At 39.1% G+C, this 23,710-nt stretch overlaps 1 protein-coding gene across 5 annotated transcripts in view; it reads right to left on the bottom strand.

Moving 5' to 3' along the window:
• Nucleotides 1-23,710, bottom strand: part of USP15 (ubiquitin specific peptidase 15) — a 519,523-nt gene that overhangs the window by 34,053 nt on the left and 461,760 nt on the right. For all 5 annotated transcript variants that reach the window (XM_030217240.1, XM_030217241.1, XM_030217242.1 and 2 more), the window contains 2 exons: nt 18,632-18,781; nt 196-299 (listed from right to left, as the gene is read on the bottom strand). In XM_030217240.1, the coding sequence (XP_030073100.1) occupies nt 196-299; nt 18,632-18,781 (254 nt within the window). The remainder of the gene's footprint in view (nt 1-195; nt 300-18,631; nt 18,782-23,710) is intronic.

Raw genomic sequence — 23,710 nt, 5'->3', positions numbered from 1 at the left:
AAAATCTAAAATCAGAAATCCTAATTATAATACATGTTTTATATACTATATATATTTGAAAAAAAAAAAAAAGAGGTATGTAAAATGACAGTTTATATCATTTTTGGACTAGAAATTTTATCTGCATTGTAAAATATTATATGCTTGATAACATACACAGAAGTTTAACAAGATGAAAAAGCAAAGCTAACTTACAATGGCCTCCTCCCATTCCTCCATAGTGGTTGGAAACAGCAATCAAGTTATAGCAGCAAGGTCCTGCATTAGGGTTAATAAGGAACTCTGACATGTCCAAGTCACTGTTTAAAGAAAAGTTAACACTGAATTAGTGCATTATTTAAGCATTGTTCTATACCTAAATTACTTGTTTTGCCTCACTTCCACAGTGTCACAGGTACAGCCAACAAGTACAATATTAACTGTACTAGATTCTCCACAATCCAAGATATATTGCAACATTAGAATGGTTTAAATTCTATCTACTTAATACATTAGGAACTTGCCACAAAATGCCTAGCCATCCGCCTGGGGTTACCCTGTGGCCACTTAGCGGGTCTACCCCCAGCACAACTCAGGTCCACCTGCACTCTACACTAGATCCCTCCTCCCACCGATTGGGTCACAATCGCCTCTGGGCGAATCTCCCGCTGTCCAATTATCCCCAGTGATTTCTAGGTTACTGGAGCCACGCTCCCTGTGGTCCCAAAGTTCCCAGAAAGCACTCACAGACCTAACACACAAACCATCAGAATTCTTTATCAGTCCAGACAGAAGAGTCAACAAACTGTCACACTGGAACAATGAACAAAAAATGTGCAATCAGCAAACAATAAGAGGTAGCTGAAATATGGATCAATTATAACACTAACTAAATAGCTATATACTGTCTAAACAGTACCTGGGAAGGTCAGGACATATAATTTACCGAGCCTCAGCAAAGAGATCTGTTTCTCTTTCCTCCCAGGCTAAGACTGAAGCACCAGCCAGGCCAATCGGAGCCCAGAACAGTCAAGTTTCAAATAAAAACTAGTTACATCACTACAGGTACTTCCTATTATCTGTGTGCTAACTAAAAGAAAGAGAAGTCAGTCCTCTGTAACAGCTTTAAGCATAAACATGCACCATCTGCTGGCTAAACTAGAGAAATACTCTTCAGAATTAATTTAGGCAGGAAAATATCCAATACATTTACAGGCTTAAAACGGTCATAGCAGAAGATGTAGATGAGTGCCATCACCACCCAACTGTGGATTATTTCACTACATTATGCATTTACTTTGATGAAGCAAAATAACTTACCTTCATAGCTCATCACTTTGGAACTTCTTTCCTATTTATGTACAGATACGTCTTATTGTAAATTTAAGCAAAGGTTGAATGCATTTTACTCTTTGACAGCCCGATAATCAGAAGTCCCACGCTATTCTAAACAGCGCTCTAAAATTAGCACTGGAACAGCACGGGGAAATAATGCCCCTATGATAAGAGCTAACAGCATACAAATTTAGGCACACTATTAGCTCTGATTATAGGGGTAATTCTGCAGGAGGATTGTGCTTGACCATGTGCCCAAGGCACAATCCTCCCACAGAAGTTGTTTGACAGGACTGGCTGTCAAAAAAAGGCCCGAACTTGTCAAACACCAGTGCAGTCTGGAGGTCCGGTGGACCTTCAGCCCGCCCAACCACACCCCCAGTCAGAGGCCCTGGTGGTCTAGTGCCCCTCCGAACCCCTGAAAGAAACACGACCCCCCCATGACAGAAGAGAGGTAGTGAAGCCCTGCCCAGCACATCCCAGGATGCACTGAGCAGGGCACCGCCATTTTGGAGGCAGCACTGGAAGGAGGAAGGTGTGCTACTCCCTCCTCTGTCGTGTAAAGGTACGGGGGGGGGGGGGGGGGTTGGGGCCTCTATATCAGCAGGTTGTGGAGGCACTAGACCACCAGGTAGGGGCTGGAGGTCCACCGGACCTCTAGCCCTCTTTTGTCAGGGGGGGTGGGGAGAGGAGGACCTGCTAGCATGCATATGCATGCTGGACAGGGCTCCCCATTCCTCCCCAATGCTCTGTAAACCCTAATGCCAGGGTTTACAGTGCTAGCAGAGTGTGCTAGTTTGGCACGCTGCCTGCTGAGCACTGGGAATGAATACTAATGTCCATGTTTAGCATGCATTCGCATGATATTAGCGTTCAGAGCCGGTGAGTGCACTGTTACACGTGCTTGCCGGCTCTGATCCTAGGATGCAGGCAAACACAGGAGCTACTCCAGCGCTAATGGCCTCTAGTTCTCACATTTGCTTTTGATCATCTGGGCCTTAGAGCTTTTAGGGCTCCTTTTACTAAGCTATGCTAAAAAGTGGCCTTAGTGTACTTAGATGGGACGTTATGAGAATTCTATTCTGGAATTTATATACCGCTTATAACAGCTATAGAATCAAAGTGGGTCACCATAATGTCTAAATTTACATTAACATTATCTCATCTTATAATTAAAACAATGTTCAAAATACAGGAATCAGCAAACTCTCTCATAGAATAGATTCAAAGTGCTTACTATAAAGATGAGTTTTCAAAACGTTACGAAACTGAAAGTAACTAAAGACCGAATTAGGAGGTAGAAAATTCCATACCTTACTGAATTGACAGGTAAAAGAAATATCATGAAAATGCTTTAGCTGAATATTTTTCATAGATGGAAAACCCAGTTTAAATATGGAACTAGAACGAGATGCTAAGAAGAAGGAAAGGTTCAGTGGTGTACTGTAGCTGGCTCACAAGAGCTGGTTGTTATTTTTTTATGAATATTGTGAGCCATTTGTTGAACCCTCCAGCACAGCCAATGGAGCAAGAGGTCACAGCAGGTCACTTCCTCTTCCTGTGCAGAATCGCAATCCTGCATTTGACATAAACAGTCGGGTCTAAGTCAGCATACAGACATACCAAGTCAAACACATTGGGCCCCCAACTCAAGCTCACCCGCCAAAGCCCCCTCCTCTCACACATTGAGAGGAAGCGACTTTGGCGTCTGGCATGGGCAGGCACCCAGTATTCAGTATCTTTTCCTTTCCTCCTCCCCCTTCCCAGTTCCAGCGGCTGTCATCCTCCCCCCCCCCTCACACCCCAACCTGGTTCCTGTAAATTGTTTTCCTTGCTGCCAGACCAGTAGCAGCAGTGCTTCCATTGAATCAGCCTGCCTCAGGGCTTTAGGTCTCTCGTATGACGCATCCCACCCTCACTGATGCAACTTCCTGCTTCTGTGAGGGTGGGTCATATGTTACAGGGAAGGCCCGAAGCCAGGAGGCAGGCTGATTCAATGGAAGCCATGGAGGTTAGATTGAGAATAGGAGACGGCATGTCAAAATGTTGAAGCCACGGAGGTTAAATTGAGAAATGGAGACGGCATATCAAAAAGCTGAAGAAACAGAGGTTGGTCTCTGCCTCCCCCTCCCCGCGTGCAGCCATCCCCCTGGCTGTACCATATACTCAAATCAAAGCAAACATGAGCTGCTACATCCGTGTTTTTGTTCTTTATTGCTGGTAACATTTTTATTTAATCTCACTTATATTTTCAAACATGCTGGTTTGTGCAGTATACGGATGTACACAGAGGAAGTATAACAACAGAATAACTTTTCATTGGTAGAGTAGTAATTTGTTATAAACCGTAATTGGTGTGTCATTTGGAAGGGCTGGTTATAGGGACACTCATCACGTGGGGCCACTTGATAACAGTGATCAAAATATGATCAGATTTGATATTGGCTTTGGAGTAAGTAAACACAGGAAATTCAATACATTAGCTTTTAACTTTCAAAAAGCAGACTATGATAAAATGAGAAATGGTTTAAAAAACAAACAAACAAAAAAAATAAACTGAAAGCAGCAGCTGCGAAGGTCAAAAATTTACATCGAGCATGGATGCTGTTCAAAAATACCATCCTGGAAGCCCAAGACAAAGATATTCCATGTATTAAAAAAAGGAGGAAGGAAGACCAAACAACAGCCGAAGCTATGAAGAGCTAAAAGGAAATCCTTCAGAAAATGGAAGGTTCCGAATGAAAACAATAAGATATAGCATAAGGAATGGCAAGTCAAATGCAAAGCATGATAAGGAAGGCAAATAAGGAGTTTGAAAAAAAGATTGTGTTGGAGGCAAACACACATAGAGGGGCATAATCGAACGAAAACGTCTATCTCCATGGGCGTTTATCTCCGAGAACGGGTCCATGAAGGGGCGGACCGAACCGTATTTTCGAAAAAAATAGACGTCCATGTTTTATTCGACAATTTGTGAGCTGGGCGTTTTTGTTTTTCAGCGATAATGGAAAATGAATGCGCCCAGCTCAAAAACGAAAAAATCCAAGGCATTTGTTTGTGGGAGGGGCCAGGATTCGTAGTGCACTGGTCCCCCTCAAAATGCCAGGACACCAACCGGGCACCCTAGGGGGCACTTTTACAAAAACAAAAAAAAAGGTAAAAGAGCTCCCAGGTGCATAGCACCCTTCCCTTGTGTGTTGAGCCCCCCAAATCCCCCTCAAAATCCACTGCCCACAAGTCTACACCATTACTATAGCCCTAAGGGGTGAAGGGGGCACGACGACTAAGCATTAAGCAGCACAATTGTAACAGGTAGGGGGGATGGGCCTGGGTCCACCTGCCTGAAGTCCACTGCACCCCCTAACAACTGCTCCAGGGACCTGCATACTGGTGCCAGGGAGGTGGGTATGACATTTGAGGATGAAAATAAAAAGTTGTGAAACATCATTTTTTGTGGTGGGAGGGGGTTAGTGACCACTGGGGGAGTCAGGGGAGGTCATCCCCGACTCCCTCTGGGGGTAATCTGGTCATTTACGGCACTTTTTGGGGCCTTATTCGTGAAAAAACAGGGTCCAGGAAAAGTGCCCTAAATTCTAGCTACAAACGCATACTTTTTTTTCCATTATCGGCGAAAGGCGCCCATCTCTGTTCGGGTGATAACCATGCCCCAGTCCCGCCTTCACCACGCCTCCGACACGCTCCCGTCAACTTTGTACGCTTCCACGATGGAGTGCAGTTGAAAACGTCCAAGTTCGGCTTTCGATTATACCGCGTTATTCGTTTTTGTGAGATAAACGTCCATCTCCCAATTTAGGTCGGAACTTGGGCCTTTTTCTCGTTCGATTATAAGCAGGATAGTATTTTTTTTTTAATTCTTTGCTTCGGTCTTCACCGAAGATTTGGGAGAGATACCGGCAACAGAAATGGTATTCAAAGCTGAGTCAGAGAAATTGAATGAAATCTCTATAAACCTGAAAGATGTAATTTGATAAACTGAAGATAAGTAAATCACCTGGACATAGTAACATAGTAAATGATGGCAGATAAAGACCTGAACGGTCCATCCAGTCTGCCCAACAAGATAAACTCATTTTACATGGTATGTGATACTTTATATGTATATCCGAGTTTGATTTGTCCCTGCGTTTCTCAGGGCACAGACTGTAGAAGTCCGCTCTGCATCGGTTTTATGCTCCAAATACCGGCATCGCCATCCAATATCCGCTAAAATTCCATAGGTCCATTCCTTCTAAACAGGATTCCTTTGTGTTTATCCCACGCATGTTTGAATTCCATTACCGTTTTCATCTCCACCACCTCCCGCAGGAGGGCATTCCACGCATCCACCACCCTCTCCATGAAAAAATACTTCCTGACATTACTCCTGAGCCTGCCCCCCTTCAACCTCAATTCATGTCCTCTAGTTCTACCACCTTTCCGTCTCCAGAAAAGGTTCGTACGCGGATTAATACCTTTCAAATATTTGAACGTCTGTATCATGTCACCCCTGTTTCTCCTTTCCTCTTAGGTATACATGTTCAGGTCAGCAAGTCTCTCCTTGTACGGTTTGCAATGCAAATCCCATAACATTTTCATAGCTTTTCTTTGCACCGCTTCTAGTCTTTTTACATCTTTAGTCACATACGGCCTCCAAATCTGAACACAATACTCCAACTGGGGACTCACCAACGACTTGCAGAGGGGCATCAACACCTCCTTTCTTCTGCTGGTTATACCCCTGTCTATGCAGCCTAGCATCCCTTCTAGCCACAGCCGTCGCCTTGACACATTGTTTCTTCACCTTCATATCCTCCGACACCTCAAGGTCTCTCTCCTGAGTCGAGATTACTAATCTCTCCCCTCCTATTTGGTATCTCTCTTTTGGATTTCTACACCCCAAATGCATCACTCTGCACTTCTTGGCATTTTACACTAAGTTGGAAAGTGACCCTACACCCCTGTTCCAAGGAGAAATTAAAGCTTTAATTGAACAAGCTACCACTGATGGCACCATTTCCATTCGTGAGGCCAGATACCTTATGATTCAATTTCCTACTATTACTACTACTACTATTTAGCATTTCTATAGCGCTACAAGGCGTAAGCAGTGCTGCACAAACATACTTTACCAGCTATCAGATTTGTACCCAAGATCAACAAAAACTTACAGAACCCGCCAGCTCGACCTATAGAGGGTAGTAACGGCTCGTTGCATGAGCCGCTGTCACAGTTTTTGGACTTTCATCTCCAGCCTCTTTTGAAAGCGATTTCATTGTATGTGATGGATACAGCCCATCTGTTGTCTATGCTAATGGATTTTGATATAAGTGACTCTCAGATTACACTAGTCACGATGGATGTCAGATCCCCCCTGTATACGGTTATCCCTCAGCAAGCGGCTTTAGATCTTGTGGACACATATCTACAGAAGTTGGACATCTCTCATCATAAGGTATCTTTGCTTAATTCCATGGCACAGCGGGTGGTTTTGCATAATTACTTTCTGTTTGAAGATTCTTTCTACTTACAGACACGTGGAGTGGCTATGGGGGCGACGGTAGCCCCCACCATAGCATGCCTGTACATGGCACACTATGAAGAACAGCATGTCTACTTCCCCGAATTTACACCTAATATTGTACAATGGAAGAGGTACACAGATGACGTCCTCCTAATATGGAAAGGAGATCAGCATCGTCTGGGTGAGTTTTGCCAACATCTTAATGCATGTGACAATAATATTAAATTTGACATTAAAGTTGGTCATGTCCAAGTAAATTTTTTTGGACGTCTCCATTGAATTACAGGAAGGCCGCCTATGTACCCAACTTTACCATAAAGCCACTGATACTAACTCTGTATTACACTATTCTAGCTTCCAGCCTTTGTCCCAAAAAGAAGCCATCCCTTTTGGCCAGTTTTTACTGGTGAGGAAGATATGTGATTCCAAAGCGGGTTTTTCCAATCATGCAGTGGACATGATACACAGATTTGCACACCGTGGTTATCCACGCAAAATCATTAAAAAAGCCCATAAAAGAGCAGCTAATGTTCATAGGCAATGGCTGTTTGAACCTTGGCAGGAAAAGACTAATAAAAATTCCCTGATGATATATATTACCTGTGTATTGCCTTTCTCTTCAAGGATTCCTCAAATTAAGAACATTATAAGGACGCACTGGCCCATGATGCAATTATTTGACATCCCCACTATGCCGCGCTTTGCTTTTACACGATCACGTAATTTGGGTGAGTTACTCAATTATAGGCAACAGGACATGACAGATGACATTTTAAATGCCAAGGTCGTATCTATTGTTGCTATGCATGGGTCACAACTCAAATTATCCATCCAGTGACCAACCGCATTATATACCTGCGGGAAAGAACCGATTGTGATACAACAAGTTATTTACGGCATTAAATGCCCCTGCTCTTTATGGTACATAGGGCAAACAAAAAGGAAAATCAAACAGAGGATCGGAGAACATCTTAGCAACTTACATACTCATAAGAAGGAAGCACCACTGGTGGGGCATTGGGACCTGATGGAACATCGAGAGGAGGACCTGAGATTCGTATTAGCGTGCCTAAGGCAACCACGGTGGGGGGGGGGGGGGGGGGGACGGACATAGTCTCTAGCCTCCTTAGGAGAGAAGCGCAATACATCTACAATTGGCAGACTACACATCCCAAAGGACTCAACAAGGCCATTGATTGGTGGGCGGGCACCCATTTGTAATCAACCATTTTACTAAATAGAGACTCTTGCGCATGCACCGGCGTTCAGTCGATCTGAGTTGGGGCTGCTGTCTGTTTTCATTCGGCGATCTTAACGTTAAGTAAGAAGCAATTGAGATGTTTTAGTATATTTTTGTATACAGGTTGAGATTTATCAGTAAGGAGCGATACAGCTATGATCTTTATGGATTTTATATTGTAGATTCCGTTCTCCTGAGGACGCCAGCAGGGGAAAATGTGAACGCATGTTGAGAGTGTGAAGCGACACTATGTGGAAGCACTTATTATGATTTAGCACTTTTTTGCACTGACACAAGCTGGAAAAAAGGAAAAAAAAGAAGAAAGCAACAATGAACTGAGTTGAGACATATATGTGCAGCGTACTCTACCCTGGCGACACCCAGCACTCCCAACCTAAGTACTGGTATTTTTTTTTCAGCTTGCCTGAATTGTTTAGGCTTTTGCTCATTAGTATTTTTTGGTAGGAAGGGAGGGTATGTGGTGCTATGATGAAGGTAGAGTTGTTATGATCACAAGCTGCGCTATAGATTAACTCAAGCACCCAGTTCTGAGCACTACTTAATATATTATACATTTAGCTATATTGCATATTACTAGTCACATTAGGTTTTAGGGATAATTAGTGAAGGCATATATTAGGTTTCTGTCATTTGATTATTGTTAAATATTTGGAGAAACCTTCAATTTACAGTTCCCCAGATTATTTTCATTACATTAAATTTTAACTGCCAGACCCTTGACCATTCTTCTAAGGTTCGGAGATCCCTTCTCATCATTTATACTCCCTCCAGGGTATCCACTCTATTGGCTATCTTTGTGTCATCCGCAAAAAGGCAAACCTTTCCTTCCAACCCTTCAGCAATATCTCTCACAAATATATTAACCAAAATGGGCCCAGCATCGACCCCTGAGGAACCCCACTGGTCACCATCCTTTCCTCGGAGCGGATTCCATTTACCACCACCCTCTGCCACCTGTCGGTCAACCAGTTTTCTACCTAGTTCACCACTTTCGGTCCTAAGTTCAGCCCTTTCAGCTTATTCACGAGTCTTCTGTGTGGGACCGTATCAAAGGCTTTGTGAAATCCAAGTAGATTACATCCAGTGTATGGCCTTCATCCTTTTCTTTTGTCACCCAGTCAAAGAAGTCAATGAGATTCGTTTGGCAGGATTTTCTTTTGGTAAAGCCATGTTACTTCAGGTTCTGTAACCCATTGTCTTCTAGAAAGTTAACTGTCCTTTCAGCAGCAACTCCATTATTTTTCCTACCACCGACGTGAGACTTACCGGTCTGTAGTTTCCCACTTCTTCCCTGTCTCCACTTTCATGAAGAGGGACCACATCCACTCTTCTCCAATCTCGCGGAACCTCTCCTGCCTCTAAAGATCTATTAAATAAATCTTATGAGGTCCCGCCAGGACCTCCCTCAGTATCATGGAATGTATCCCATCCGGCCGCATAGCTTTGTCCACCTTCAGATTCTCCAGCTGTTTATAAACTCTTTCTTCCGTAAACAGCGCAGTATCAACTCCATTTCCAAATATTCCTTCAGTAGCCAACCATGGTCCTTCACCAGGATTTTCCTCCGTGAACACCTAAGAGGTAATTGTTTAGCACATTCGCTTTATCCTCCTTGCTTTCCACATAACCACTCTCATTATCTTTCAGTCTCGCAATTCCATTCCTATCTTTTCTCTTTTCTCCAATATATCTGAAAAAGGTCTTGTCAGCTCCCTTTATATCTTTAGCCATTTTTTCTTCCGCTTGCGCTTTCGCTAGCCGTATTTCCCTCTTTACTTCTTTAAGTTTAATCCGATAATCTTTTCCGTGAACCTCTCATTGCGTTCTTTTGTATTTCTTGAACAAAGCCTCTTTTGCTCTTATTTTTTCAGCTACTTAGTTGGAGAACCATATAGGCTTCCTGTTTCTCTTGGTTTTGTTTACTTTCTTTGCATAAAGATCAGTCGCCATATTTATAGCAGCCTTCAGCTTTGACCACTGATGTTCCACTTCTCCTACGCCTTCCCACTTCAACTGCTCCTTTTTCAGGTATTCCCCCATTTTATCAAAATCAGTACGCCTGAAATCCAGTACTTTTAGTTTTTTGCATCCACACTCCGCCTTCACCCTTATATCAAACTAAGTCAGCTGCTCTGGAAGAAAAATATAGAGGTACACAGCTATTTGACAGTGGGGACATAAAATGAAAGATCAATGCCAGACAAATGCAGAGAAAGAAAGGAAGAAGACAAGAGGAGAGAGAAATGGAGAGGCAAACCTGGAAAAGAATTTGGAAGACTGACTCATGGAACATGGATAAAAAAAAGACTAGGACCAGCCCAATTATAAAATTAAATTCCCAGACTAAGGTAGAAAAGAAAAAATATATATTTTTATGTAATATTTTGTAAGGACTGAGATGTACCTGCTTTGTAAAATGTACATTTTTTTCTTTTTTCTATCTTTATTTTGCAAAGTAGAGGAGAAAATTCATTCTGTTTCACTTTTACCAGTATTGCACTGAGTCTTGCTTTCTTGGGCAGAGTGGAGGAGGTCTCTATTCCAACTTTTGTATATATATATATTTTTTTTTTTGTGGCTCCCTATTCTGTATTAGGTGAGATGAGGGTCTGTCCATGTTCTGCATGCGTGGCTGAGATGAAGGATTCTGCTAGCATGTAGTGTCTATGTAGGAATGTGTAACAGTGCAGCTTGTTCCAGTTTCCCAACAGTAGGTATATTGGTGCTCCAGAGTCCAGTGTAATATATACAGCACTGTCTTTACATTGGTGGGTTAGAGCTTTTATGGTGTGGTAAAGTTTGGTGTTCTAGGGCAGTGTTTCTTAAGTTGGACCTCGAGTACCCCTTTGCCAGTCAGGTTTTCAGGCTATCCACAATACATATGTATGAAATTGATTTGCATATACTGCCTCCATTACATGCAGATTCATTCTGGATAGCCTGAGAACCTGAATGGCAAGGGGGTAATCCAGGACCACCTAGGGAAACACTGCTCTAGGGCCCAGTGTAATATTTGTAGCACCGTGTTTTCATAGGTGGTTTAGGGCTATTATGGTGTTGTAAGTTTTCAGTATAGTTTTTGGTGTCATTTTGCCGAGATTTGTGTTATTTCACAAAGTGTCTGGCCCTATTTGAAAGTAGGCTGTGGGGCAAGGGGCGCCTTTGGTGGCCCTTGTCACACAAAACAAAAATGCTCAAGGCTAGTGGTCTCCACATCCTGTAGAGCCCATCTGATTTAAACAAAGTGTCTAGCACTGGAAGCAGTATATATGCTGTTCCTGAGGTGATGGTCACAATTTTAATATTTCTTTACTTGTAGTTAAAAAGACAGGTTGCCTGCTCTGGCCAGTCCAGGGATCTCTTCTGCGTCCTATCTCCTGATGTAACTTCCTGTTTCCTTGTAGGCAGGACACAACAGAGACAGCCTGTATTAATCATTACCGCCACAGCCACTACACCTGAGAACACAGGCACTGTTGTCTAGCTGACACCAACCGGCGCCTATTTTATAAAAGTCTGCTCCCCCTGATGTCAAAACCTGGCTACGCCTCTGCCAATCATATCTGGTATTGGCACACTCATGAAGGAAATATCTGCAATTATAGAGGGGATACTGAAACTTTTCATGGATAAGACAAACAGCTTCATACACATTTTCTGAATAAATTAAAAAACATTGCGCAGTTACCATCGGGTACTCTTCTGGTCACAATGAATGTAGAATCACTATACAGCAACATTCCCCATGCAGATGGCATAGCTGCATGTGAGAAAATCCTAAAAACATCCACACTGAACCATCTATCCTCACCCGGAAACTATTACAAAATTAATCAAATTTATTCTAACTCACAACTATTTCCGCTTTAAAAATTATATCTATCTACAAATCATGGGCACTGTGATGGGCACCAGGACAGCACCCTAATATGCTAACTTCTTTATGGCTGAACTGGAAGAGACATTTCTGAATACATACCAGACCAAACCCCTAAAATACTAACGGTACATCAATGACATTTTTATGATTTGGACTGAAGGGGAAGGAACTCTGAAACAATTTTACAGTTCCCTCAATACATACCATTCTACAATCAGATTCAAAATTGACTATTCCCCAGAAAAAGTCAATTTTTTGGACACCGCAGTCTCAATCAGCAATGGCTATATGCAAATATCCATATACAAGAAACCCACAGACAAATGCAGCTACCTCCACAACTCCAGATTCCACCCTTCACATACAAAAAAATCCATCATTCACAGCCAAGCCGCAAGATACCACCGTATCTGCTCTGACCCAGGGGACAGAGATAGATACCTCAAAATCCTGACTGCATCCTTCAAACAGAAAGGCTACAACAACAAAATAATCTCCAAGAATATTGCCTCCTCCCTCAAAACACCCAGGGAAAATCTGCTACAGTACAAGGAAAAGAAAGCCACAGGCAGAATCCCCCTTGTAGTGGCATACAACCCAGAGCTGGAAAAATTAAGAAAAATCATAAAAGATCTATAGCCATTACTCCAGGAGGATGAATTACTGAAAGAGATATTCTAATCCCCACCAGTGCTGGGCTTCCGACAGCCACCCAACTTAAAACACAAGCTAGTAAGAAGTAAGCTCCCAACACAGACTCAAAAAGAAGAGAGTGGCACACATCCTTGAAATATAACCAGTTGTAAACTATGCCAAAACATTTCACAGGACCCCACGGTCATTCACAAAGGAAAAATATTCAACATAAAGGAATCCTTCACATGCTCATCTTCCAGTGTGGTATATATCATTCAGTGTAAAAAATGGGACAAAGGGTGCTGCATTGGAAAAACAAGTCAAATGCTGTGGAGCAGCACTTTACAAAACCAGAACACTGTACCAATGATTTTATGGTGAGAATACTAAAAGGGAACTTTAAAACAATACAGGAACGTAAGGCCTTTGAAGTCAGAATGATTTTTGAGACCAACCAGACAGGACTTAAAGATCTGGGTTTTCTAGCCCATTATAAACCATAAAATTGTCCTGCTTTGTCACCCTCTCATCACTACTACTACTACTTAACATTTCTACAGCGCTACTAGGGTTACGCAGCACTGTACAGTTTAACAAAGAAGGACAGTCCCTGCTCGAAGGAGCTTACAATCTAAGGACGAAATGTCAAGTTGGGGCAGTCAAGATTTCCTGAATAGAGGTGTAGTGGTTAGGTGCCGAAGGCGACATTGAAGAGGTGGGCTTTGAGCAAGGATTTGAAGATGGGCAGGGAGGGGCCTGCCGTATGGGCTCAGGGAGTTTATTCCAAGCATGGGGTGAGGTGAGGCCGAAAGAGCGGAGTCTGGAGTTGGCGGTGGTGGAGAAGGGGACTGAGAGGAAGGATTTGTCTTGAGAGCGGAGGTTACAGGTAGGAACGTAAGGGGAGATGAGGGCAGAGAGGTAAGGAGGGGCTGCAGATCGAGTGCATTTGTAGGTTAGTAGGAGAAGCTTGAACTGTATGCAGTACCTGATCGGAAGCCAGTGAAATGACTTGAGGAGAGGGGTGATATGAGTATATCGGTCCAGGCGGAAGATAAGACGTGCAGCCAAATTCTGAACAGACTGATGAGGGGTTAGATGGCTAAGTGGGAGGCCAGTGAGGAGTAGGTTGCAGTAGTCAAGGCGAGAGGTAATGAGAGAGTGGATGAGAGTTCGGGTGGTGTGCTCAGAGAGGAAAGGGCGAATTTTGCTAATGTTATAGAGGAAGAAGCGACAGGTCTTGGCTATCTGCTGGATATGCGCAGAGAAGGAGAGGGAGGATTCGAAGATGACTCCGAGGTTGTGGGCAGATGAGAAGGGGATGATGAGAGTGTTATCAACTGAGATAGAGAGTGGAGGGAGAGGGGAAGTGGGTTTGGGTGGGAAGACAATAAGCTCAGTCTTGGCCATGTTCAGTGTCAGGTGGCGGTTGGACATTCAGGCAGCAATGTCGGATAAGCAAGCCGATACTTTGGCCTGGGTTTCGGCAGTGATGTCTGGTGTGGAGAGATAAAGGTGTCGTCAGCATAAAGATGATATTGGAAACCATGAGATGATATCAGGGAGCCCAGGGAAGAGGTGTAGATTGAAAAAAGAAGGGGTCCAAGGACAGATCCCTGAGGAACTCCAACAGAGAGCGGGATGGGGGTGGAGGAAGAACCATGAGAGTGTACTCTGAAGGTACGGTGGGAGAGATAAGAGGAGAACCAGGAGAGGACAGAGCCCTGGAACCCAAATGAGGACAGTGTGGCAAGAAGTAAATTGTGATTGACAGTGTCAAAAGTGGCGGATAGGTCGAGGAGGATGAGGATGGAGTAGTGACCTCTGGATTTGGCAAGGAACAGGTCATTGCAGACTTTAGATAGTGCCGTTTCTGTTGAGTGTAGGGGGCGAAAGCCGGATTGAAGCGGATTGAGGATGGTATGAGAGGAGAGAAAATCAAGGCGCGTTCAAGTATCTTGGAGAGGAAGGGTAGGAGGGAAATGGGGCGGTAGTTGGAGGGACAGGTAGGGTCAAGTGATGGTTTTTTGAGGAGTGGTGTGTCTACAGCATGCTTGAAGGTGTCAGAGACAGTTGCAGTGGAGAGAGAAAGGTTGAGGATATGACAGATGTCCCTCATCTAACCCACCCTCAGACTATCACTGAAATGCTTTGATGTTTCACTTATATATACTGTCATCTATCAACATTTGCTCATCTGATAAAGAAGGGCTACCTTTGAAAGCTAATCAAAAATGTATTAAGTTAGTCCAATAAAAAAGGTATCACCTTATTTTCTTTTCCATGTTTTATTTTATTCTATTTCTATTGATTACCTTTAAAAGTGGACTAACATGGCTACCACATTTCTTTACTCAATGTGTAATTAAACTCTGGAATTCGCTGCCAGAGAATGTAGTAAAAGCAGTTAGCATAGCAGCGTTTAAAAAAGGTTTGGATAGCTTCCTAAAAGAAAATTCCATAAGCCATTACTAAAATGGACTTGGGAAAATCCACTGCTTATTTCTAGGATAAGCAGCATAAACTATATTGCACTGTTTTGGGATCTTGCCAGATACTTATAACCTGGATTGGCCACTGTTGGAATCAGGATGCTGGGCTTGATGAACCTTCAGTCTGTCCCAGTATGGAAATACTTACGCTATGTTCTAACAGTAATGCAGCAAGGTGGTCGCAAGTCACAGAATTTAGAAATTCCAATGTTGTACATTACGTTCGTCTTTTGTTTAAATATTTCATGTAGTTCATGATGATTCATTAGTAGTCTTTTCTGCTTATGTATGCACTCAACAACAATCTTCCAAAGTCTTTCTTTCCAGGGCAGAAATGGAAAATATCCTCCTCACAAAATTCGGCCACTTTAGACAACACTTCAGATGACAGTTCTTTACCTTTATTACATTAGGGCTCAGCCATGAAACTAGTAGTTTTCCATGACTTTTTAGCTTAATTATATGTTATGAACCTCTAAATATTTTAGCAGTTCCCTCTATTGTCCAGCTTAAAGGTACCATTGTCATTATTTGCCTGTTTTTAGAGGACTTAGCAACTGTATCCTTCATGTTTTTAATTATTTCATCCAGATCAAATATTTTGTGCAGTTTCATACTAACTCCGGTTGTAGACCCTCTGTTTCAACTTCCAGTGCATGAGCAAATTTTGTCTTTGGTTTCTTTTGCTGGCTCAAGTTTTCTTTTGCCGTAGCCAACACGATCTCTTCTGCTTACTTTTCCAGGTTTCATTAGATTGCAACTAAGAGCAGTTATTTATTTATTTATTTGCATCCCACATTTTCCCACCTATTTGCGGGCTCAGTGCGGCTTACAATACATTGTGAATGATGGAAATACAATTTGTTGCAGTACGATTATGGGTTACATTGTGAAGAGTTATGGGAAGACAAAGTAGAGTCAGACTTGTGTTAATATCAGTCTCTAAGCTTACTCAAAGTTTCTATTCTGATACAGTACCTCTGGCACCCAAAGAACTTGCTGCAGAAGCCAATGTTAAACACTTGGGACAACATTTCTGGCAAGGTTTAATTTCTTGTTGACATCTACTGCTGTAATAAATTTTCCTAGCAAGATCCATGGATACTGCTCTCAGAGCACCCTTTACTGCAGTAGCATGAACTGAAAATGCATCAGCATGTGACTTCTGCCTGAATTTATAATTGTCCAAGTAAACATTTTTGTGATAGTAGCATAATGTAACATCTGAAGATGAAACTGTGCCTTCTAGTCCTATGATCCTTGCAAATAGTACATCCTTCTCAATTTCAGTTAAAGATAACAGATTCAACTGACCAGCTTTCCTACAGTACGTTTTCTGTTGATAACTGTCCTCATAATGAATTTCAACAGAGAAGACCCTAATTTCACTGCCATATTATCACTACAGATCCAAAGAGTTTAAAAAAATCACATTAAACCTGTTAAGAAATTGTCCACAGATCACAGTCACGCAACTTTGGTGCTTTGATTTCTAAAATGTTGTATAACGAATCAATGTTGAATAGAGTCAATATGGTGTCTAACTGAAATATAATCATGTGGCCTGCATCCAGTTATTTTCATTGGTGAGACAAATCTGTCCCAAGCATCTCACTGGTCAGATTTTCATATTTGTCAAGCTCTCATTGGCTAGAAACTTTGTTGGCTTGACCTATTTGCCAAACCAAATCCAATGATACTACTAATACTTTCTTTACCCATGGGTTCAATATTTATAACATTGGTTTACCTATAGCAACGTTAAACAATTAACCTGGCACCTATTTAGAAGTTATTTAAAGTCTGTAGACAGATGTACATATGCAACCAATATTAGAATTTTTACAGTTAATCATGATGTGCATATAGTTCTAAGAGACAACGCTTGGCTCATAAGAATAATATATAAAACCCTAGAAAAGCAAACTGAAACTGGCATCAAATGAAAGGATTTTTCTTGCACTTTGAAATGATGTAAAGCTCATTTTTGTATTACCTGTCTCACATGATGAAAATTGCCTCCGAAGTGGACTCACTTAAAGAGTATGACAATTTTCAGTTAGGCATATCATGAAAACTATAGCTTCCAGGTGCACAAAATTAACATACAGGACTAAATGCTATATATCACACCTAAAAATTCATAATCAAAAATTAAACATCTAGGCGTACCTTATAATCCTAAATTTCCACGTGGTTTATACAATATGCCAAGCGCCAGTCCAAATGACTATATTTAGTCGCGGTAAATTACACCAAGTAAAACCTGGTGTCAATCCAGATACCTAAATTAGGTGCAGAACTTACCTAAAATTTATGCGGGTGTAGTCTATAACAACGCGTATAGATTTTAGATAAGCCCATGACTCGCCTATTCCACAGCCATGGCCATGTCCCATTCTCAACTATGTGACTTAGAATTTAAAAGCACCAAGTCACAGAATACGCTTACCAAGAAGTGCGCATAAATTATAATGCCAATTAGTGCTGATAATTTGTCAACATTCAATTATCAGCACTTGTTAACCAATTCAATAATCAGCTTGTTAACCAATTAGCTTATGTGCATTGTTATGCAATACGCTTCGATTTCCGCACGGAAATCTCGGCACGATATATAGAATCCCAGGGATATTGCTTATATTAACCAGGTCTACTAAAACATAAAATATGAAAGCTTTCCTTTAACATCTTTGGCACAGTGGCTTGCTGAAAGTGACATTTTGTTACGTGAAACTGAATAAAATCCCATTTTTGACAATATCTCAAACACCACACGGCATATTTTCAAAGCACTTAGCCTTCCAAAGTTCCATAGGTTTCTATGAAACTTTGGAAGGCTAAGTGCTTTGAAAATATGCCTCCATGTGTCCCAACTCAAAACGGGTTGCAGTTTATAAATCTATGCAAAATTCCGAATAAGTGGTGCAAATTTCACAGCTCTAGGACACTTAATGGCAGAGTTAAGACCTAAAGGTTCTCCAACTTTCAGTCAACTGTGAATGCCGCCCCCCCCCCCTTCATTGGATAAAAAGCCGTTACCTTCAAAACTGTTGAAGATAGAAGTCTGAAATTTTGCAGGTTTTCATCTTATATATTGGTCTTCATTCTGGTAGATTATTATCAATTTCTGAAATTGCACTTTTTGAAATTTTCTTTGAAGGGGCGTGGAAGCATTAGCCAGCTAGCATGTTATACATAGTGCATGCTAACTAGCTAATGCAGAGTTAACGCAGGATATCGTACACTAATGGTTACATTAACGCATGACAAGCAATAAAAATAGGAGCGCCCCAAAAGATGCCACATTAAATCTGGATTTGGCATGTGGTAAAATCCTGCATTATAATGTGTTAAGCCCAGAGTTTAGTGCACTTTAGTAAAATGGCTTCTATATGAGTATGTTATGCAGAAGAACTGGTCTGGGGAATCCTGAAATCTAATAAGAAGATAGCTCCATCTGTTTCAAATAATTTAATTTTTCTGCAATTTTTAGATTCTAAAGATCCTAGTTCACAGTTTATTCTTACCTTCTAGGGAAATCAACTAGTGTATCCAACTTATCTCTCATATATCTATTGTACGAAAAACGCTTCAAATGGACCACAAGTACTGGAGGTAATGACCATAAATCTAACTTTTTTGTTGCTTGTTGATGTTCCTTGCAGTTTGGACAGTACCTAAAGAAGAAAAAATTTACCCATGAAGATAAATTCTCATTAGCAGAAAAAAAGGAAATATTTTAAAATAATTAAATACATATAATTTTACAAAATAATAAATTCTACTATTAACCATTTTAATTAAATCTTGGAGATGTCCCCCCAAAAAAGGAATGTAACAAAAGAGAGGGAACAAAGTACAAACTAAAGTCCAAACAAAAAAAACAGCACCACGGGCCTTTAAAAATGGAACACAGTTCTTTAATGAATGAGCCTTGACAAAAAGACCCGACACGGGCCGTGTTTCGGTGACTAGCACCTGCGTCAGGGGTCTACATAGAATACAAAACATAGAAATAATATATTAAAAATTTTTTTTTTTTAAATATAATGAGTAAAACCAAAGATTAATATTTAGACTCATCAAGCATACATATATAAGCCTATATAAACACCTAAAGCATTTAATATTTTAACATTGCATTTAATATTTTAACATTCTCATATATTATTATATAGTAATTTGAAAATAAATGGATAATTAATCAAAACAAAAATGGTAACTCACCACAGTGATGACGTGGAAAACTTGGGGAATAACTCAAATATATTCCTCTACAATATATTATTCCTTACTTTTGGACAAAAATTTTTTTTCATATATTAATATATGTTTAAAACGCTTATTTTAATTATTTATAATATATTTTATAAAAAGGTCATATTATATAATACTGGCTATAACTAAATTTCATATTCATAAAAGCTTAAACTAACAGGTCAAAAATAATTTTTTAAAACATTTTAAAATATACAATAAATTTCAAACATTACACTGATAATATCATAAACCTTCAAAAACATTCAAATCAGCACAGAAATGAATAAATATATACATCTTCAAATATAAAAAAGCCAAAACTATAATATCTAGTGGCATTACTTGATCTTAATTTTAAAAAGACAACATTTTGTCACTATATGTGTATGTGTATATATACACATATATATATACACACACACACACACACACATACACACATATACAGTATATATATATATATACACATGCATGCGTGTGCATGCATATACACATACATATACACATACATATATTATAGCATTAACAGGGCTTCTATTATCTTTTGGAGCTCTGGGTATATTTGTTTCGTTATCTGCCAATTACAATTAATTATGTAAATTTTATTTGTAACTGCTAATGGTATTTTAGCTAGTGACAAAATACCTTTAAAATTTGCATTTATTTTGTTATCTACCAATCACAATTAATTATACAAATGGCATCTTAAATAGTGACAAAGGGTTAACAGGGCTTTTGTTCACATACATATGTTTCTCACATCAGCATTCATTTAATAAAATGTCTTCAATATTTCTTTTAGAACATAGCAAAAATGATTTTCATAAGCAATAAAATACTGACTTTCATTTTAACTCAAGTGTCAAAAGAAAAAAAAAAAAATCTGTATACCTCAGACTGTATTGCCAAACAGAAGGGTTTCAATAAGTATAACAAACCATAATGCCACAGACATTACCAAGAGGATTGTGCAATTGATAAAAGTTGTCAAATCATGAGGCAGCAAATACTATAGTGCCTAACTTAGAAACTTCCTACAATTTATTGTCATGACAAAAACTTACCCCCACGTCTCATGTAGTAAGAGCTACAAAGCACCAAGGCACTTTCACTTTCTGTATCAAAATGGATGAAAAGCTGTGCTCTCAAAAGGCTCTGCTTTTAATACCAGGTCACACAGGGTGGAAACATTTTTTAATTAACTTAAGTGAAAACACCTGATCTTCACAAAGCATTAACCTTTATCCTATCAAATAAATTTAGGTGGTTACTGGGTCTAAAAGCCTGCCAGATATGCAGGAATCATTTACTAGGTCCTAAAGCCTACATTGTTAAAATATCCATTTATTTAAAATATATATAAAATGACAGGATATTGAGTAATTATCAAAACAATTGACTAACTATATTGCAATTTTAATCTATTTAGCAAATCTATAAATTGTGTCTTCAATTAACTATTCATATGCCAATTTTTTATCTACTCTTAAATTGAATATTTATCAAATATTAAATGACCAAATTTAAAAAGATTTTCTGAACAAATATGAACTTACCATACCCCAATTATAATCTATTTACTGTCTATTAATTATATTTTAAATTTAACTGTTCATATACTATTTTATTATGTCATTAAAAAAGATTATAAATGCTAAAATTGAGCTTAAACAGCACTTCATTCTTATAATTGTATGTTTATATTGTGCCATTATTATCTACCTTATGAGTCTATAAACCAGTTTTTGCACTTTGACAGTTTTCATAGTAGAAGTCTCAAGGAGAATCTTCCACGATCACAGTTCCTACGGCTCCGGAGACTGTGTAGCCAAATAAATGATTTTGAAGAACAATCTAAACCTCTACAGAAAAAATTCCAGGATCGAGGTTACCCTTCAAAATGTATTACTAAAGGCTTTCAACAGGCTAGAACATCTGACAGAGAAAAATTACTCAAACCACGAGATGTTAGAAAAACACCAGATATTGTTTGCAGCCTACAGTTCTCAAACTATTCAAGAGATATTCAGAAAATTATATATAACAACTGGCATATCCTTGAAGAACACAGTTGCTTTCGAGATAAAAAAGTTACAATTGCACACACTAGAGGGAGGAATTTAAAAGAAATTATTGCCCCATCTTCACTGCCTCAAACTAACAATGATCAACGATTAGAACTGGATCATTTTGTTACTGGCCATCATCCATGCAAGAGTTGTTCGGTATGTCAGTTGTCAATGAATATTGTTTCCTTTGAACATCCACAGACTGGCAAAATTTATAAACTGCTGAACCACACTAATTGCAATACCACACATGCCGTATATGTTATTATGTGCCCTTGCTCATTACGTGGGTAAAACAAAGAGAAAAATCAAGACGCGCATAATTGAGCATAGGAGTAATATCAATCGGGGTAATCTCACTGCCCCACTTGTGCAACATTATATGGAACAATCGCATTCCCCGTCTGATCTCCGGTTTTTTGTCTATCAAGTGGTTAAAAAGCCGTGGCGTGGTGGTGACCTTGATCTGCTTTTGTTACAACGAGAACAAAGAACTATTTTTGAATTTAATACAGTAACTCCTGCAGGACTTAATCTAGAGATAGACTTGTCTGTTTTTCAATGAATATTTAGACAATATGTTGTTTTCTTTCTTTTTAAACATTGGAAGGCTGTTCTTTGCAGTTTATTTTAAGGAACATTTATATATGTGACTAATGGATGTATGATATGCTTGGTTTAAAGCATATATTTTTGATTGTTTGATGTCATGTATTTATGAACAAATGTTTCACACATGTACTCATTTGGTTTATGAACAAATGTTTCATATATGTACTTATTTAAGTTTAACACCTGATTGCATGGGTATATTCAACATAACATTATGATAAAACTACAGATTTGTAATGCCACACACGTTTCATTCTAGTTTTTAATGTTTTTTAAGGTTTCAAAAAATGTTGTTCATTAATTTTTTAATTCATTTTAATTCATTTTTTTAATAATCATTTCATATAGTAAATACATTAGAATATATTGGTACACTTAATGATAAAACCATATGTTTGTAGTATTATTTAAGTTTATATTTAGAATTTAATAATTAATTATAAATGCAATTTATAGACTCATAAGGTAGATAATAATGGCACAATATAAACATACAATTATAAGAATGAAGTGCTGTTTAAGCTCAATTTTAGCATTTATAATCTTTTTTAATGACATAATAAAATAGTATATGAACAGTTAAATTTAAAATATAATTAATAGACAGTAAATAGATTATAATTGGGGTATGGTAAGTTCATATTTGTTCAGAAAATCTTTTTAAATTTGGTCATTTAATATTTGATATTCAATTTAAGAGTAGATAAAAAATTGGCATATGAATAGTTAATTGAAGACACAATTTATAGATTTGCTAAATAGATTAAAATTGCAATATAGTTAGTCAATTGTTTTGATAATTACTCAATATCCTGTCATTTTATATATATTTTAAATAAATGGATATTTTAACAATGTAGGCTTTAGGACCTAGTAAATGATTCCTGCATATCTGGCAGGCTTTTAGACCCAGTAACCACCTAAATTTATTTGATAGGATAAAGGTTAATGCTTTGTGAAGATCAGGTGTTTTCACTTAAGTTAATTAAAAAATGTTTCCACCCTGTGTGACCTGGTATTAAAAGCAGAGCCTTTTGAGAGCACAGCTTTTCATCCATTTTGATACAGAAAGTGAAAGTGCCTTGGTGCTTTGTAGCTCTTACTACATGAGACGTGGGGGTAAGTTTTTGTCATGACAATAAATTGTAGGAAGTTTCTAAGTTAGGCACTATAGTATTTGCTGCCTCATGATTTGACAACTTTTATCAATTGCACAATCCTCTTGGTAATGTCTGTGGCATTATGGTTTGTTATACTTATTGAAACCCTTCTGTTTGGCAATACAGTCTGAGGTATACAGATTTTTTTTTTTTTCTTTTGACACTTGAGTTAAAATGAAAGTCAGTATTTTATTGCTTATGAAAATCATTTTTGCTATGTTCTAAAAGAAATATTGAAGACATTTTATTAAATGAATGCTGATGTGAGAAACATATGTATGTGAACAAAAGCCCTGTTAACCCTTTGTCACTATTTAAGATGCCATTTGTATAATTAATTGTGATTGGTAGATAACAAAATAAATGCAAATTTTAAAGGTATTTTGTCACTAGCTAAAATACCATTAGCAGTTACAAATAAAATTTACATAATTAATTGTAATTGGCAGATAACGAAACAAATATACCCAGAGCTCCAAAAGATAATAGAAGCCCTGTTAATGCT

This window comes from Microcaecilia unicolor, chromosome 10, assembly GCF_901765095.1.
Source record: "Microcaecilia unicolor chromosome 10, aMicUni1.1, whole genome shotgun sequence".
NCBI lineage: Eukaryota > Metazoa > Chordata > Amphibia > Gymnophiona > Siphonopidae > Microcaecilia > Microcaecilia unicolor.
Note: the sequence above shows the minus strand (reverse complement) of the source record. Positions and strands in the feature narration are given on the sequence as shown.